The 19,549-nt window shown below is 42.1% G+C and overlaps 1 protein-coding gene across 3 annotated transcripts; it reads left to right on the plus strand.

The window, feature by feature from the left end:
• The first annotated feature begins 702 nt into the window (after positions 1–702).
• LOC147312245 (protein FAM177A1-like) lies at positions 703–4,569 on the plus strand. 3 transcript variants are annotated; one of them, XM_086264390.1, is made up of 5 exons: positions 703–856; positions 1,119–1,331; positions 1,426–1,492; positions 3,225–3,322; positions 3,402–4,569. In XM_086264390.1, exons 1-5 carry the CDS (start codon positions 788–790, stop codon positions 3,612–3,614), a joined length of 660 nt encoding a protein of 219 aa, XP_086120516.1. In that variant the 5' UTR covers positions 703–787; the 3' UTR covers positions 3,615–4,569. The 3 variants fall into 3 exon arrangements, with proteins under 3 accessions (XP_086120516.1, XP_086120515.1, XP_086120514.1); XM_086264389.1 differs by having other exon boundaries at positions 708–895; positions 1,119–1,325; XM_086264388.1 differs by having other exon boundaries at positions 711–895.
• Positions 4,570–19,549: the final 14,980 nt, after the last annotated feature.

Here is a 19,549-nt window from a genome sequence, read left to right on the forward strand (position 1 = left end):
TTTCTTCTACTCTTGGCTCGATAATGTCAGTGGGAGTGAATATCCTTAATATGGCCATCTTGGGCACGTGTCTCTGCCTGTGAGCACAGATGTCCCACCAGCGTGGCTGATAAACACTGTGTTTGTGAGGACAGACAGTCAGCAAAAATTTAAATAGGAGATCAAATGTATGTATTTATGTATAACTGTAAATAATGCAAACCTACTATAGTACAGTGCAAAGGTGATATTAACACATACCGTACAATATTTGTCTGAAATAAAATTTTTAAAAAGCCTTCCTGTTTGACATGTCCCCTAGATATTTAGGTTGATCCACGGATATCCCAGTTTAATGGCAGGTCTTTTCTGGTTTCCGTGACACTGAGCACAAAACCAGGACCCTGAAACTTCATCACAGTCGCCTTTATTTGAATCCTGTGATTTCTCTGCTGCTGCTGCTGCTGCAGCGGGGAAAGCCTTGTTAAAATAACATGTAGTTGTAATGTATATTTTTTATAATGTTACACCGAAACTATAAATGAAATCTAACAATAAACATTCAATATAAATAAAATAAATCACAACAAATACATAACAAGTCTAACAATATTTTACAGAAAGATTTCAGAATATTTACATATCTGTTTGTCAAACAGTAAAGACGCCTTTTATTTTCTTTTTATGTATTTTTTTATATTTTATTTTGATATTTGTCGAGGCGCGTGACGGCACTTCCGGGCCGGGCCGTACGGAGGCGCGACGTTGCTGTGGGCGCAGCATCCCGAGATACAAAGAAGACGCAACAATGGCCGATATATCCCTCTATCTCACCAACGTTAATGTGTCGATAGGACGGAACATGGACGTGCGGCCGGTCGGTAGTCTCGCCTCCATAATTACCGCCGTTAGCGAGGTGATAGCAGCCTTGCTAACGATGAAAGTGTAGCTTGTTGTCACTTGTCAGCTGTGTCATGGTTGTTCTCCTTGGTGAAGATGTTACTATTAGATATTTGTCGTTTTTGTTTGTTTGTGATGTGTGTTTGTTCACAAAGGCACCTTCCAGCTCCTGGTTTCTCTTATTTCACTGACCTGCTGTTTAGTCTGAATATCTCTGCTTCCTTGCTATGTCTCCCCAGAATCACAGTCCAAACCCTCCCAACGACTTTGAGAGTGTGGAGCTGGAGGAGCTGGATAAAGGAGTGCAGCAGAAGGAGAAGGCACCCCGGCGGATCATCCATTTTTCCAGCGGTGAGACGATGGAGGAGTACAGCACAGACGAGGAGGAGGATGGAGAGGAGAAGGAGCAGGAGAGGAAGGACCTGCTGTCCTCCCCGGTCGATGCGGTGAGGGTGAGGACCAGTGAGCGGACAGTAGATTAGATAACAGAAACTGTGTCGTCTCTTTTTGTTCTTAAGTAACTGTTACATTTGATTCGTGCTGCAGTCAAAGATGACCTGGGGGCCTTACTTCTGGTTCCATATGTGGAGAGCGGCTACGTCCACCATCTCAGGTTTGTGTAGCAACATTTATTTTACATATGCTTTATTAAACTCTTTAGGACACTTCTGACTTTTACTATGCATCGCATCACTTAGGCTCTTATTTTAGGAAATGTTGCAGAGGTTTAATAGAAACTGGAAAAGCGGTAATATTGCTGATAATATTTACCTCTTATTTCTCACAGAAATAAAAAAAAAAGCAGTGATTTGCATATATCTTTTAATTTTAGGAGATTATTGGTTTTGCACAGGTTCAGATCACCTCCAGGATGCAGTTACTTAACTTGCTTATTCATAAATGTGAAATTTTAGTCCTAATAGTCAATTATGGATGTTCTGCCACAATTGAAAGTTTTCCTGAAGAAGAAGTCTTGATAAAAAATAAAACATAGAGTCTTACACAATTTACTGCAGCGTCCTCGGTTATTTTATATTTGGATGTTATCATTTTCACCCAGTAGCGGGTCGTTACAGATGTGTTTCAGCTCCACAGTGTTACAGAACAAGCAACAAGCCATCAGTTTCTAAACCAAGATTGTGTAAATTGATTTAAAACTGCTTTAAACTGGCTGCCCATCCGTTTTATTTAGCAGTCTTCCTCCACATCAAGTATTCCAGGCGGGACACCGAGGCCTTCCTAACCTGGCTGAGAGCTTAATCTCTACAACATGCACTGGCTCCGCCTCAGTTTCTGCACACATGATGCCACTCGCTTATTCCAGATGACGCTGTGGCTAGCATCTGACTGTTAGTGGATATTGGGGAACCTTCTGTTATATTACCCATCACGTCATTTGTCAGTCGCCTGTATCTTTTGCTCCAGTTTGGGTTTTTTTCTTTCGCTACAGAATGAGATTGTCAAGCAGGCCAGCACTGTCGCTACACCTGCCATAAATGTTGCCATACGATGGAGTCAGTCTGCTATCACTCTGCGATTTATGGTGTCAAGTTGGCAGTGAAATGTTTATCATAATACAGCAGTTACCTCGCCTTGTCATCAAAAGCAACACCTTCAAACTGCGGCCAATCATTTAATCGCCACAAGTTGCAGTCGGCTGCAGAGTGTCAGAAAATGAACAGACAGCGAGAGACAGAGCTCTGAATCAGCAGGTAGCTTTGTGGTGTTTCAGGGGCTCGGCTAACATTATGTCAGCATGGTGGTGTTCTTCGTAGTATTGACATTTATTTAATAAGATATCTGTATTTGGTGCTCCTCTATCAATACTATACGCGTGCAAAATATCGCAGCACTACGCAGTGATAAATTAAAGAAGCTTGCTTTGCGTTCTGCTGTAGGAGAAACCAGATTCACGACTGAAGAGCGAACACAGACGAGCTCCTGTCACAACACTGTCCAGTGATATAGGAGGGGCGGGTCTAACACAGTCCAGCTTTATCACAACGGACAGGTACGGCGTCAGCATCACCATCAACCTGCCAATCCTCTTTTTCATCCCTCCACCCCCTGCTTGTGAGGTTCTTGAACTCTTTCACTTGAGGCGGCTGTCGTCGGGCAGTTTGACAGGACCGTGACCTCTGACTCGGAGGTGCTAATTCTCATCTTAGCCAATTTGCACTCAGCTGCAAACTGTGCGACGTGCCAGCTCGAGGTCACCGCTTGATGAAGCTGACAGCCAGCTGTGAATGGCCGACCAAAGCTGGCTAACACTTAAAACCTGACTCACTGCTGCGTGACTTGATCAGCTTGTATTTTATAACCACGTATTCCTTTTGTTTCCACAGCTTGCGACTACCTCGGGGAGAGGATGGCCTCCCTGTTTGGGATAACATCAGCCAAATATCAGTACGCCATTGATGAGTACTACAGGATAAAGAAAGAGGTAGGAAGCTGTCTAATTCAGAGACGATGTTCATGATTATTCTGTGTCATTTAAAAACATGTTTGTGTCATTTGGTCAGAGGGAGGAAGAGAAAGAGGAAAACCGTCTGTCAGAAGAAGCTGAGAGATCCTTCGAACAGCTACGATCCCGGGAAGAGGTGGACGAGCCGATCACTGACCGCGTGGAGGAGGAGGCGGCGACCGCTCGCCCTGATGTCACCTATCAGGTGGAGAATGAAAATCAGGCAGCTCCGAGCACCATCCGGGTCCCTGCCATCGTGACAGCAACCTAACCATCCCTGGAAGAAGGAGAATCTCCTCCCGGTGTCTGTTTTTTAAAGCAGGAACACTGTCTTGGTTTGTGTACAGCACAGCTTTAGATGGGCGGCACTGCTGCTTTGTGGTTGAATGGCGGTGGCAGCAGAGCTGCGACAGTGCAGGAATTAACTCCTGGATAACATGTAGCGTATTTTGATCTTTGAATAAATTCAAATTAACAAGAGGTGTATTGTTAAAAAGAGAGAGAGAAATATAGCTTGGGGAAATGTCATGTGCCAACTGCTAACACAGTTTTCTTTCCATCGTTTGCCCTTTTAGAGCAGGTTTCCTCTTTGATAAGTTCATCCAGTGTGCAGTGAAGCGTCGCTCCCTTGTGCCTCCACCGGTACTGTGCCTAAATCACCGATACAGCCAAGTCAGCGCCACGTGTTGTCATTGCAGACATAAAACAGCCTTGAATTTAGTGAGCGCACTCTACACTGGATAACGTGTTACACGTAGGTTTTGTAGTTTTTGTCGTTCTTGGAGCACCAGACTGCACCAACCAGCTGGCCTTCCTAACACTCCTCACACGCTGATTGGTTCTGTTTTTGTGTTGATGTGTATTAAGCCTGCGTTACGTTTAATGTCTGTGGAAGCACTGAGCAGATTTAGTCCTGGTTACCAGAACAACTACGGATCACAGGACTGACATCTAATTTAAAAAACCAGTGGAAACAGGTTCAGCTGATCTGTGTGGCTCTTCTGCCTCATCCACTGTAAATGTGAACACAGATGTGGCGCGTAAGCCTTTGGTAATGGCAGGGAGCATTGTGACACTAAGTCTGCAAAATGACTTATTTCTAACTGTTTTTATTACCATTTTTATATTTATGTATTTATTTTACTGAACTGACTGAGCACTTAATTTTTGGATTTTTCTATTGTTTTTCATGATAAACTGTTAATAAATTTATCGTCTGACTTTTAGACTCGTCTGTGTGGGAGTTTTTTTAATTTCAGGACGGCAAACATAAACAAGATTAATAGAGGCAGCTTTCATTTTAAAAGTCGATGTTGGCAGTGCTGCTGATTCGTGCCCTTTAAAGGCTCAGAGCGCGGCCACAGTGCGAGTGACATGAGCGATTGGCTTTGTCAGTCCTGACGAACAGCCCGTGTCATTGTGTATGCAGACCGCTCTGAGGTCACAGACCCTGTCCGCTCGCAGCACAATGTGCCCATTTTCAGGCCAGAGGAGGTTTCTGTGGTCATGAACGGCCTCCTCTGCAGTCATTCTGATGACATAAACAACAGTAACGCACGCTTAGCTCAGCTCAGAGGTGGGAGAATATTCAAAACTGGTAGAGTTTTGAATAAGAGGGTGGCACGAATATCCGTCTGATAATATTTCAAACCAATTCAATACCAAACCACAGCTTTAGCACATTACAGTCATTTAAGACGAGCGCCATGAGTTTCAGTAGGGCAGCAGGTGTGAAAAGGACACTGAGAAAAAATGAATATTTTTTAGATTTACAGAAAAAATTCTCCAATATTCTCTGAAGTTCTTATGGAAGAAACCCTGAATAACTTTAAGCTTATGAAGTCAAATAATTAATAGGAAGAAAAACCGTTTGTTTAAGTGAAGACAAAAAGTCTCCCTGTTATTGCTGCAAGCAATCATGAAATGAAAAATGAAAAACTGGGGAAGTTATCAGGTCGATTCCTGCTCTATGCTCAAAAAGGATGAAATTCTCCTTCCAGCTGTTTCCTGTAGGGGTCGCCACTACGTGCCTCTACCTAGTGTCCTCTTCTGCCACAGCAAACCTCTGCATGTCCTCTGCTCTGCATCCATGAATCACCTTTGTGGTTTTCCTGTTTTCCTCCTGACTGGCAGCTCCATCTTCAGTATCCTTCCTTCAGCATGTGCACTCTCCCTCCTCTGCACATTTTAACATCCACGTTGTCTCCAAACCACTCCACAGTGAGCTTTCCCTTCGGATGCACTCATTTTCTTTCTTTCAAAGTCTTTTACACCTCCTGCGTGACCTCCTGTCTTTTGGTTAGTGCCGTCGTTTCCAAACCACAAATCACAGCAGCTCTCACACTGTCTTGTAAAACTTCTCTTTCACTCTTGCTGCTATTCATCTGCCACAAATCAGCCCCGACATTCATTTTCAATTACCAGAAATTAATGTTACCAAAAAAGTAACAACATTAAATCGATGTAACACTTCCTATTTAAAATAAATACACCAGTTCCTTTCTTAGCCAAACTCATCCCTGTGTACACAAGAAGCTAATGGGCTAACCGCTCAGCTTAGCTTAGCAAAAAGGAGCTAACCTTGTTTCACACAAAGCTCCTTGCAGCCTCCTGTAAGCTGTGCTTCAGTTTTTATGCAGATTAAAAGTATTGATTATCCAAAACTGTGTTATTCTGGAGGGTTTGGAGTAAGTAAGGCTAAACTGGACAGCTGCTGGTTTTAGCTCCATGTCATTTTTGACCGATATGCAAATCAGTATTTTAGCTTATACCACGATGAGGCATTCAGCTGTCTATGCACAATTCATAAGAATCTTTAATCTTCTTAGAAGTGCTGTCAGAATTTACCTTTCACATGAGGATCACGTAATGGGGGCTCAGTGCTCAAAGTCAAGGTCACGTGTGTTTTTCCAAGCAGTGAGAACTGTGAGGGATCATTAGTCAAATGAGATACGTCATCGGCATTCTTGTTTCCAAAATGCTGAATTTTCCACCTCTGCAATCAAAAAGATCTTTTTGATAAAATATTAAGTTTCATTTTGATTTTTTATGCAAATCGAGTTTCCCCTTGACAGCGCCCGAAAAGACAAGGCCAGTGTGTTAAGGTTAATTAGTCAAAGTGGTGTTGCTAATGCTGAGAACAAATTTTAGAGCTCAAGAAACACTAACGTGACAAACCGGAGATTTTGAAGTGTGAGGAAATTCCGCTTTCAGAGGAGTTTCACTTATTTTCTAAAAATAAAACAGGGCTTGAAAAAAAGTAGTATGCCAGTATTTTGGGGCTTAATGAGAACCTGAATGACTTATGGTGTATGTTAGGTGGTGAGCACAGAATTTCCCCTTCAGCATAATTGCTGCTTTCTCTGTCCCTCTGGTCATTTTGACAAGCTGGGAAATGATATATGTGGACACCTAAAACTGCAAACTAGCAAACAAGCTAGGAAAGAAAAGCCTGTTGGTGCATGAAGCTCCATTTGGTGGTGGCTTACATATCACAGCGCATCATTACAGTGGTGCCATGATGAGACGGCTCATCTCTAATTCTCAGAAAGTGAAGTGAATTCACTCCACAGCCAGAGCCACACAAGGCATCCTCACACAGCACCCACGCTGGGAGACAGTACCACCCACCGACAGGCTGTGCAGCCCCGTACACAGTCATAGCACACTGATCATTCATTATGCTCATAATTCAACAGAGACAGGGCAGATTTTTAAATTGTTTGTTTCCGATGTGAGTTAGGCTGCAAGATGAATATTTTTGTTAGGAATATTGATGTTGTTGCGAGCCTGAAGGTTGATCCATATCAGCGCTTGTCCAACCTGCTGTAAACAAACCAAAAACAGCTCCTAGCTCATTTGATCTATTATTTATTTATGTGCTTCTGTATCTCCGTACGCATACATTTCAAATCTCAGTTCAGCCTGGGGACCTTTTTATTTTAGCTGTAAAAGGCTGATGGGGCACTGTGGGCACGGTGGGATGGTTGTGTGGACATCCGATAACTTGAGAAAGAGGTCAGGTTTTCAAACATAGTCGTATCTAGTCCTCGGAATTTGTTGCTGAGGAGTTTCGGTCCACTCTTCCTTATAAAACTGCTTCTGTTCTCTGAGGTTTGTGTACATTTGTCTAAGCACAGCTTTCTCAAGGTCCCACCACAGCATCAGGCTGAGGTCTGAATTTTGTATCACCTTGACTCTTTTCTTTTTCAGCCATTCTGTTGTAGACTCGCTGCTATGCTTGAGATCATTGCATAAGAAATAAGAACCACCGGGGAACATGATATAAAAGTGTGTTATGTTGCATCAGCCATGAACCTCTCTGTTCTTTTTGTCTTTGGAAAGTGTGTCTAATCCAACCAAGCGGGGCACGTTGGCATTTGCTTGCCCTTTTTGTCATTAGCCCCCAATGAAAGGAAACAAAAGGCTTTTCATCTTTAAAAACCTCAAAATCTGATAAGTTTGCAAATATACTTACATTCGGTTTCAAAAACACTCAGCTCAAGGCTACATAATGGGACCTCCCTAATGAGGGGGTGACATCATGGCTAAATCTTTTATTCCATCTGTGGCGATTGTCGAAAAATCGAACCCTCAACCTAAAAGCAGAGTTGCACTAACTTCTCTTAAAAAAGGAAATGTAAATTAAAAATGTAATTCATTATATGTTGTTGTTGTTGTTATACATACACGCATGTGTCTGTGTGTGTTATATGTACATAGTGTATGTAATACTTACAAAGGCGCTGTTACACAAGCACACCAGGACAAATCTCAGGTTTTAAGTTAAATTCCCATCAGTGCAGTTTGCAGTTGCAGCACCAGACTCTGGAATAATCTTCAGAGTCAGTTCAGTCTTTTAAATCACGTCTTAAAACTCACTTTTTTACGCTGACTTAATTCAAGCTCAGTTTGAGTACCATCAGACCTGTTTTTTAATGTTAATTCATTCTGTGTTTGTTTTTCTACTTTTGTTCTTAACTGATTGTGACGCACTTTGGTCAACTCTGTTGCTTCTAAATGTGCTGTAGAAATAAAATTTGAATTGAACTGAATCAAAACATAGTATAAGTTAAAGTAATGGCAATATTTTAAATGACATGTGGACATTATTTACATCTACAGTGTACCCACTCACTACTACATTGCATTTCCTTCCTCTTGTACACCAAAAGTAGAGCAGCATCCAAACCAAACCACTAACTACCTCTTAGATGTTTGTCTTTGAGAATGGCTGGGCTATTTTTGTTTCCTTTACAAATTGAACAATTCCTTATGAGTCCAGCAGAGGGCAGCACTCTCTTTAACAGGAGAGACTAACTGAGGTTAGAATAGAGCGGGGGAGCAGCTAAGCTAAAACAGTGTAGGTGACACTGATCATGAAGTAAGTTTGTGGATGATATTGGGGTTTGTTTTCTTTATTTATTTAGCCTCAAATGCAACAAAAGCAAAACCTCATTAAAACTGCAAACTGAATTTTCCTGATGAAATCTAATCACGATAAGCAGCACTGACTAGCAGCTGGATCAACAGAGAGGAAACCGTCTATCTGAGCTGCTTCCTTCATGGAGATGTGAGACACGTTGCAGTCATCGGGCACTCAGTGATTAATTAAGAGGGAAAATCCAGACTTGAAAATTCACAATGCTTTTCCTTGTGACTTGTGTGTTTACTGGCGTTGGCATGAATGAGCACACGTGCACAAACATCCGCATGCAAATGTGTGTGCACATTCAAAAGGGTCAGTCCCAAACTGCTGCTTAAACATTCATGTGCCAATCTCCTCCTCTCCCTTTCAACACGGCAGACTCTGTTTGTCTGCTGCTCCGAGCATACCTGGCATTTTTTGTGGGTTGTGAGCGGTGGGGGCTGGGAGAGAAGGTGTTTAGTGATCTGGAGGGAGCCATTCAAGCGAGCATTTTGGCTTCTGAATCACTCAGATGTGGTGCGCGATTCTAATCACGGATCCAAAAACAGAAAAGTAATACACCATGCTAGACTGCCATATGTGCTGATACCTCCAGTCTGCGATTAATCAGGGTGCACATGCTGTTTAGTCACTCGCAAATTACTGTTCTTACACAAGGCTTAGGTGCAATTTGCACTCCAGATGTAAGACAACCTGCTAATCAGTCTGGCACCTGGCTGCCTTGTCCTTGAGATGCTACCATAACTCCTGAGTGTGAAAAAGAGGCATGTATATAAATGGAAACAGAAGAGAGGAGGTAAGGACATCAAGACTGTGAGACATATAGAAAGACAGAGAGAGGGAGGATGATGAGAACAGCAGCAGCCCCTTTGATGTGGGCCTCAGCGGGGCCCTGTATGTCTAAGACGAGGCTGAGGGAAGGGGATTTCCAGCACTGCTCGGGCTTCTGTCTCACCCCCTTAGCCTTTGCTTCCTCCGTGGGCTACAGTTTAAAAACAGAGAGCCTGTCTTCAAAGACGAAGCCCCTGCAGCCAGGACCATCACTTGAGAATGACAGCTATTGTCATCCCAGTGATAACACATGGTTACAGTCCCACGTTCCCAAAGGGGACGGGGGTACACATGATAAAGTTTGGTTATGTTTGCATGCCACACAATGACACTAAGGAATCATTATTGTTCCGTGTATGCGTCGCAGTGCAACATTTGCATGCTTTGTTGCACTTTGTTGATTTTTTTCAGTGATTTTCGTTTTACCTCAAACGCACGCACACAGACCCACACATATGCATGTGTTGATTTTTTGATTCTTTTTCACATGCATCGAAAACACACGATGCACGATTAGGATCTCCGCTTCACTACTGCCAAAGCTCTTTTTCTCACACATGTTGCAGTTCACACCACACTACACTCTCTGGCTGTCTGCACACAGTGCCCTTTGCACACCCAAACACACATGCACACACCCAAATGCAGAAACATGCACTTCACTGTCAAGTACTGTACGCACACACACACACACACACACTATGTGGTGGAAAGTCCCTGGCACTAGCTGCCTACTATCTCAGCTACAAGTTTGCTAGTACAGGTGGCTGCCACGGTGACAACAAGGCTAACACAGTATGACCTGTGAACCCACAGGGTACTTTACTGACCTGCAGGTGTAATAAACCTTGCAGGGGCTAAAATTAAGTAATAAACATCACATGTGCAATATTTTCATTACCTAGTCTATTAATTCATACTGCAAAAAAATAAAAAATACAAATTGCAGTGGGATAAATGCACAGAAATGTTTCCTAGTCTTTGCTTTGCACTATAGTTTTGGCAAGCAACACCATCGCTATAGTTAAAAAGTGCAAAACTCACTTTTACAATTCAAACATGCATCTGATACAGAAGGAAATGTCTGCAAACTGTATTTTTTTTCTGTAGGTCTTTGATGTTGATGTCTTCATATATATATATATATATATATATATATATATATATATATATATATATATATATATATATATATATATATATATATATATATATATATATATATGAGTCAGTAAACCGGACAGGATATCATTCTTATCAAGCCATGACTCCGGCTCATAAGATAAGATAAGATAAGATAAGATAACCTTTATTAGTCCCACACGTGGGAAATTTGTTTTGTCACAGCAGGAAGTGGACAGTGCAAAAGTTATGAGGCAAAAATTAGAATACAATAAGAATAAATACAGTACACAGCTGTACAGAATAGAATAAAATAATATACTATATACAGTAGAATAAAATAGAATAAAAATATACAATAAGATAAAAATAGAATACGAATGCTATATACAACTGAGTAAAAATACAACGATGCCAGAAAAGATTATTGCACTTAGTGTTATTGCACATGTGTGGATGTGTGTGTTTGTTCAGTTAAAGTCTTTATTGTGGAGTCTGACAGCAGTGGGGAGGAAAGACCTGCGAAATCTCTCCGTCTCATGACACTAATCAAACCACTGTGTCCTTGATTACAATCTGTAAGTTGTCTTCATCTGGACACAAGTCATGGTAAGTGCTGACGCTTTGTGAAAAGTCCCGGCATGAGGCTGACATCAGTCTCATTTCCCAAAACCATTTTAAGGTTATAATGGTGGTAAAATCCGTTTTATGAACCCAATTTAACGTTTAGGTGTTTTCCAAAAGCAATTGATACATGCTATATCACAAAATAGCTCTCAGAGATTAGAAAGAGGATAAGAGCAGCACAAAAAACTCACAGTTATTTTTTTTTTGGCTCATGCACATTTCCTGATGGAACATATTGCGGTTCTGTGTTCTGTGTTGTTTGCCATATGCTTAAATACCCACTGCAACAAACAAATGAACAAAAAGGGTAGCATAAACTGTTGTTTTAATGCATTCATTTCTCACCCCAAATCACTTTAGATTGGATTATCAAAATTATAGCAGGAAATGCAACAATCTAATAATTGTGCATGAGCAAGGAACTGGTGACTGTGGGGAGAAAGAAACCTCTGCCAGCACTAGAAAGGGCAGCCACCTGTTGCTAACAGTTTCCAAGTGTTGCGTGCGATGAAATAGAAGAGAGAAAAGAAGATGATAATCTTAAATCTGATTGGCTAACCTTCCAGGAGCACAGACCTAATTGATTTTTAACTGTTATTGAAGGCAGTGCAAATGAAGCACTGCAAACACGAATAAACTACAAAGTGATGTAAAAACTACCACAATAGAAAAAAAGCTACAAAAATGTAGGCAGTGTGGCTGCAAAGTGAGAGACAATGTAATCACAAAGCGCTAAAAGACACAAATTGACTGAAAAAGAAACCAAAAAACCACCACAGACAGTAGTTCAGGGTTTTTTAGGCCCTGGGTTTTTCACTCGGGGTGTTTTGCCTCTATGTAGGAGGGGAAGGGGAACCATTTACGTGTCTGTTAATGAACCTACATTTTACTTTCACTATTCATGTGCTGCTGTAGTCGGGATGTAAAGTGCAAACAGGTTTAGCAAAGGTGTGCAAACTGTTCATCGTTGACATCTGCCCGACAGTTCAAGCGCCGTTGGAAGTTTGAAGGAGCAGCAGTGGGTCATTTTGGGCGTTTTGACTCTGAAAAAAGCTGAATGGTCAGCGAGTGCTGTGTTCTGCAGGGTGGAGGCCTGGTGCTTTTTTTCAGAAAGATTGATGTAACTGCTGGTCATGGCAAAGAGTAGTGAAACATCCTCTGCAGAATAATGTGCCTGCATGGGCGGAGTGTGGCACTACAAAAGGACATTAAGGTCCAAATGTAAACTTTAGGTACTTTCCTCAGTAAAGAGCAACAACCACCCCCCCTCCCCTCCCCTAACCTCCCCCCTCCCACACCTCCAATGGTGTCTGTCACTGCTGTCAGATCTGAGCAGTGTGAACACGGATCTGAAACAAGAAGGCAGTGAATATGTCAGGTGGCTTACAGGTCAGCTCGTGGTGTTTCGTGGGTTGCCGGTGACAAAAATAATGGGGGCTCTATTTGTGTGCACTCTTTGAAACACTCTCGTTTTTACCATTCACAAAACAAAGACAGAAGTTGGAATGATAAATGTCTACAAAACAAAAGAGAGATTCAAGTTCTCTGCTTCTTATCATTCATTTGATAACCATAGTCAATGAGGTTAAGAACAGTGGGCAAAGCAATTGTGGAGCTGTTTGTTTAATTGTTGCATTTTCTGCATCGTGAATATCCCTGCACAACATAGCAGCCCGCTGCAAGAGGGCTTTAGTTTCTGAAATGACCGAGATCCTTTAATATGTGTCGGATGATGTGTTTTGTGTATTCTGTGTTAAGCTGGTGCCATGTTCTGTGCTGTGGTGTGCTGGAGCAGCAGACCGAGGGTAAAACACACCAACAGACTCAACAGACTGAGCTGCAAAGTCAGTAACACTGTGGGTGTGGACCTCGCCTATCTGATTGTGGTGTTTAGACAGTCCTTCCCACCACAACGTGCTGGACAGTCACAGGAGGACGATCAACACAAGACTGTTTCCACGATGATCCGCTGCAGGATATCATTCCTACCCATTTCCATCTTGTTTATGTTCTACAATTTGTTTCATATGTAATACCTTTTATTTACAGGATTTTCATATTTTCTATCTTTAACATTTATAGGTTGATTGAGCATCTGTAACAAAGCAACTTCTCCCCTGGCATTCTGACTTGAATTCCAGGGGAGATTATGTAGCTTGTTTAATCTGTTATGACAACAACAGTAGCATAAAGTTAAACCAAAGTTAGCATAGCCTATCGTTTAATATCATGGCCCTAGCTGACCAAGTTAGCATTAGCCACCCATCTGCATTCTTGTTCAAATATGGTCATATTTGATGGTCATCCAGCTCTGCAAAGAAACAAAATGTAAATTGCTACGATGCAAAAGTCGAGACTGCCCATAAGCTACTGGGTGATATCACTGTGGATGCATCCATCTTTCATATACAGTCTGTGGTTATTTTCATGCTATAGCTCAGTTGTACACAAATGTAATGATACGTGCTATAAATAACATGATAATTGTCAAGGTCCTGAGTCTGGTGACCCAGTGTTTGTGTGTTTGGTTTAAGTTATACTCTGAATTATTCTGTTTGTATGATACTTAGAGTTCCTGGTTTCTAGGTTTCTGTTCTCCGTGTGTTCTATGCTTAGTCTTGGTTGTCTGTCTTTATGTCCTCCCTGTGCACCACGTCCTGTTACTTTTTGTCTCAGCTGTGTCTCCCTCCTGTTGTGCATTTCACTCGTTACCTTGTGTGTAATTGTGCTTCTCTCTGTCCCTCGTTTTCCCCCATGTTGCCTTGGCTTGTCATCCTGTGTGTCTCCTCTGGATACCTCTTCTCTCCTTCCCCTCACATTTCCAGGTTTTCTACATTTTTGTTTCCAGTTTTCAGGCTTCATGTAGTGTTTAGTTTTCCTAGTAACAGTTCCTTTAGCCGCCTGTAGTCGTTCTTTGCTTAAATTTGTAGTTTTGTTCAGTTCAATAAAAACTCGCTTTCTTTTCATCGTCACCCTTTATCTCCGATTGCCTGTGTTTGAGTCCACGCTTCATTCATTTCATTTCGGCTGCCGTGACAATAATAAGAAATTAACAGGTAAAACTTCTCCTCCTATGTTAGATAACTAAAAAGCATATTCAAATAGGACGTTACTTTAAAGAGTATAAAAAGTGGTGGTGTGCAATACTCCAGATTTTGGCATTGATCCCAAGTAAATACAGGGCCGGTACTGACAATAGTTAATAGGAATGTATTTTTTCCTTTACTTTGGGTTTTCTCCTGGGTGCAGCACACCAAGCTGTAAAGAACAATTATATAAGCAACATCCTTCACTGGATTCTTGCTGAAAAGTGACAAATTAAAATAATAGGAATTCAATAAAAACTGGAAGTTTAAAGCAAATGATATAAGAAAAAAAAGCTAAGGGACGCTAAACTGATTCCATAGAGGGAGATCATAATTCTCATTAAGCAGCACACGTCACAGCACAAACTGAGATCTTATAAAAATGAAACAGAGTTCAGCTTTAAATGTCATTCATTTCCAGGGTGCAGCAGCACTCCCGTGCTTTCAGTAATGTGGAATTCATAGCACAAAAATAGCATCTGAAACTCTTTTCATTTCATAGTGAGATGTACTGATCTTGAAAGAAGAACGTCAGCTCTGGTATTTATAGCGTAGCTTCCTGTCTGCTAACAGAAACAGATGTGACAAGACATGGTGGACAAAGCGCCACTGTTTTGAACGCCCTTCCACGACGGGATAAAAATATGTCTTTACCGCATCCACTTTACTCAAACCAGGGTGTGCCCAGTCACCTACATGTTCCTGAAGGAATAACAGACAAGAAGGCCAAATAAATAGAGAGCGTGACTCTCAAGGAAGTGGTACGGTTTTATCAAAGGCCACGTGAAAAGGAGAATGGGAGCAAACCAAGCCCAGAGAGACACAACAGACCCTGATTTCTTAAACAAAGTCAGGTTCGTATTACTCGATGCCTTTTGTGCTCCCTGTTCCAAAGGAGTTATGCGAAGAGCTGCAGACTACGTTGACCTGCATCAGCGTTAACGAGAACATCCCGTTCCGAGTCTCAAAATGCTAATACAAGGAAATCTCCCGTCATCCTGGAGGAGAGGAAACTCCCTGCTTTTGTTGTGCTGCGGCCAACCCACGCAGCAGCAAAACAATAGATATTTTTAGCCCCCTTTGTCAAATTTAACCCACTTAGCAGTGCCGTTAAACTAAAATTGCTATTTTCATTTCTTGAGGGTTTTCGGCAAGCAGAGTCCTGTCTCCTGCTCGCTGCTTTAATGAAACACTTATGGCTGAAAAGCGTTTCTTGTTTTGCTTTTTTCCCTTGTCATAGGACGTGCGGTGAGGTGCACTCAGAGCCCACGGTACCAAACAAAGCTTCACAGTTAAGTGCTTGTTATGTCTGTGCTTCAGATGCTGCACCGTATATTTACAGAAAAAGATTTGGCTCTTTTATCCTCCCTTTAAATTTCCTTAACACAAAGGATCCCACACCAGCCTGTTTGTCTGTCTGTGGGGAAGCCGATCATGACACACGGGGGAAACATGAGAAGAAGAACAGAGGGAAGCAGTCGACCAATTCATTGTCCCGACTTGAGGATTCAGGGGGACGAAAACACACGGAGGCATGCAGTGAGAGAGGAATTCCCCTTAGTAGGTTCAAATGATTGCAGATGTGCGCCTGGCGGACCGCTACTGTGCACATCTGGGCCCAGAAAGCTGCCCCGCGCCTCCTCTTCCATCCGCCGAGCCCTCCACGTCTCATCTGTATAACGCTGCCCTGCGCTCTACCCTGGAAAAGTAATTAGGTGGAACACATGGCCGCGGTAAACTGCTGCTTGCCAGGCAGCCAGAGTACCGGCTGCGGTGGATCTGTAGCAGAGCGTGTATCACGGGAGTCCTGAAAAGGCCATTATCTTGGCAGCGGGGAGAATAGATTTTGGCGTGCGGAAAGTTTGGGGGATTTCAGAGAGGAGAGATGCAGCCTGTAAGCTTTGGTGCTGCTGGAGGTCAGCAGTAGTCTACAGCCTCTGCAGAATTTCAATTTTAGCATGTAGTTTTATGAACTCCAACACATGTGGGCATTTTGAAAGGCACAGTCTACTCTTGGTATTAAAAACAGAGGCATTAATGAGTAAGCATGCTTGCCTGGGCAGTTTGTTGCTAGATTTGGAGGACAAGATGTCCTCTTGAACAGAGAATTACTTTTACTCATCGACCTGTAATAACACTCATATAAACCGGAGTCATCGCCTGGCACCTTTTACCTGACACACACCTGTTTTATCTCCTGAAACGGAGCCGTGCACCTGAGTCAGGCTGGCGTGTTTGTGTTCAGTCAGAGACAACAGCCGTTTCACACGAGCTAAAAGTCACACGGCGCGCATGCACACCGCCGCTTGCTCACGCTGCTGGGAAATTCCCAGCAAAAATTCCACTCTAGCAGTCCTCTGTGAACACATTCCTGAGTTTTTCATAACATCTCACAGCTGAAATGAAAGTCAAACTTGCAGTTATGGGGCAGTTTTGAAGATCCAGTTTACCCTCAAGCTAGCAATAAATCTTCCCAGACCGAGGATACTGCATGTAAGCTCATATCCCTGCTAGATTTCCTGGATGCAGCTCACTCTGGGAATGTCAGAGAGCTTGAAGGAACAGGCAGAGGATGAGACGAAAGGAATTCTCTAGGTGCTTGAAAGTATTTTTTTAAATCTGAATGTGTATTAAGGTTAATTAACGAACCAGGGTCTATGCTTCTGCCACGCCAGCACCTTGTATGGTTTGTATAATTTTCAGGAACAGCTTTCTCATTCCAAATTCCCCTTGAATTCCCTTCACTGACTTCACAGCTATTTATTCCGAATCCCGTTTGCCTATCTAACATAACCAAATAAGGTCGATGAGAGCATGATTTCCATTTGCGGACAATGTGGATACACAATTAATGAATACATAAGTGTGCAAAAAGGGGGGATTTTTATAGGGGGGTAACTGGGATCTTTTATTTTCTCCTTATTAGCGCACCGCAATCTATCAAGCAGTGGTCACACTTCAAGGGTGCTTAATATTTGGTAGCACAACAGTATAATTTTCTTGTATGCTGCTGACACCGGTTTGATATTTCTCTTTCATCCTCGTGTATATACTGGTCCAAAGCCCGGTTGGTTTGGCCGCTGCTGCACGGTACAGTTGGCATTGCTGCGATTGCAGCAGGGTGTTTCCTCTCTTCCTAAGCCATCAGGAGATCACTGACTTCAGTCTGTTATTACTGAGGCCACCACCAAATAATGGCCTCCAAAATTACTTGACATGGGCTTTCCAGTTTTTTTTGTATCTACCATCCCTCTTTCTCCTGGTATTGTGCAGTTTTTCCACTTTATTGCATTTCAGAAATGACCCACTGACTTCGACAGCTGAAATTAGAAATACAGACTGTAGCAGGCAATAGTCTCTTACTGTTGACACAAATTTAAGAGAAAGGCGCATGTTTTGTCTGTTTTTTTTTTTTTTTAATAAATACATAAGGGAAATTTTCAGAGAACTTTAATAACGTTTAAAAAAAAGCCACACACACACAACATTACTGCTTTGTATACTTTGATCAAATCGTTTTAAGAAGTGCAAAAAGTTATGCAATGCTAGCAACTTTATGCTAGTTTATGTAGGTAATTATCATTTAGCTTTGTAGTTGTCATCAAGGCTGCTGGGGCAGTAATTACTCTTTAGCTCAGTTTTCCAGACATGGCTTAAACATGGTCTTAAACTAAACGTTTTATTCAAAGTCTAGGACTAAGCTTAATTCATGTCTATAAAGCTGGCTAATACTGTTAGCTGACCTGAGCTTGTGCTAAGCCAAGCTAGCACTGGGGGCATATTTGAGTTAGCTTAGCAATTAGCTCACTAGATTTTCTTATTTTTATTTTCATTGTTCTTTTCATGCCATTTTTCTTAAAGCAGTTAGAACAGCAAAGTAACATTTGTTGGTGACTGTAGCGGAGCATAGCTGAGGCCTAGCTAGAGAGCTAAAAGCTTTAAGGTTTTGTTGTATTTGCAGCTGTCAGTGCCTCAAAGTTACCACAAATTGAGCCTACACTTTAATACATTGACTTCTGGTAATGAAAACGATTTAATTATCAGTCAACTTTGTAAAAAAAAAAAAAAAAAAGTAGCATAAACAGGAGCTGATCATCCAGTTAAAGCCTGAGGTGCAATGACTAAAGTAGCACTCACTCAGCTTATGAGTAAGGCGTCTCAGCTGCATCACTGTACATTTGGCACTGGAAGTACACATGATGAGATCACTGCACACAAGACTGCAGAGGATGATACAAGGACAGGACACAAGGCACGGTTGATAAAGCCTACTTGGAAAACCTGTCTGAATACGTCTGCTGGCATGTACTGAGAGAGGCTCTGCAAAAGCAGGCGCGAAAGCCAGAGGGGGCTTTGAAAAAGAAAAACAGGGTTTGGGTTTCATGCAGTCCTGTGACACAGACTGAGACATGTTCACTTCCTCAGCTTAGGAGAAAAGAAGCTCAGGTTGTTCTTGTTGGCTTTTAAGTTTGCCTTCTTCATTTGAATTCTACACATTCAGGCCTAGCTCTAGCGTAGCAACGCCCATAGTCTATAGTAAGCCCAGATACAGGGCCTGTTTGAATATGTCCATCCTACAGGATAACTTGGTGATACATACAGGATAAAGAGGAAGTCTGTGGGAGTGAGATGGCTGTTTAAAACCGCTATTGATCTCACCCACCACTCTCACATCCAGGCATGTGGGTTTCTTTGCATATTTGCGTATTTTTAGATTAGACAGAGAATGCATTGACTTCAAAATAAATAGACTCAGCGCCTGTGAATGTCATTTGTTTTGTGTCTGTCCAGGGGATTTCATGTGCTATTCATGTGTTGTTTAAGGTTTTTTTTTTCCTGAGACTTTTATAATAGGATATGTGGGTTAAAACCACGGATACCTCCCCTCCCCTCAACGCTCGCTCTATTGTTACCACAGACACCTGCTCTTAAACAGATCACTCAGAGAAACCCCTCAGCTCTTGCTCACTCGTCATATTATACCATATTGTACGACTCATAGACCCTGTTTTTACTGGAAAAAGAACAAAGAGCGGAGGTCATGTCAAAAAGCTGAACTTTACCGATCGTTACTGCACACTTACCATCACAAAGTCGTTAAGGCTGGAAACA

Source organism: Aulonocara sp. 'chitande type north' Nkhata Bay, linkage group LG15, assembly GCF_057382095.1.
Source record: "Aulonocara sp. 'chitande type north' Nkhata Bay isolate Kocher_YH1m ecotype deep benthic linkage group LG15, A_spYH_male_GT1.1, whole genome shotgun sequence".
Taxonomy (NCBI): domain Eukaryota; kingdom Metazoa; phylum Chordata; class Actinopteri; order Cichliformes; family Cichlidae; genus Aulonocara; species Aulonocara sp. 'chitande type north' Nkhata Bay.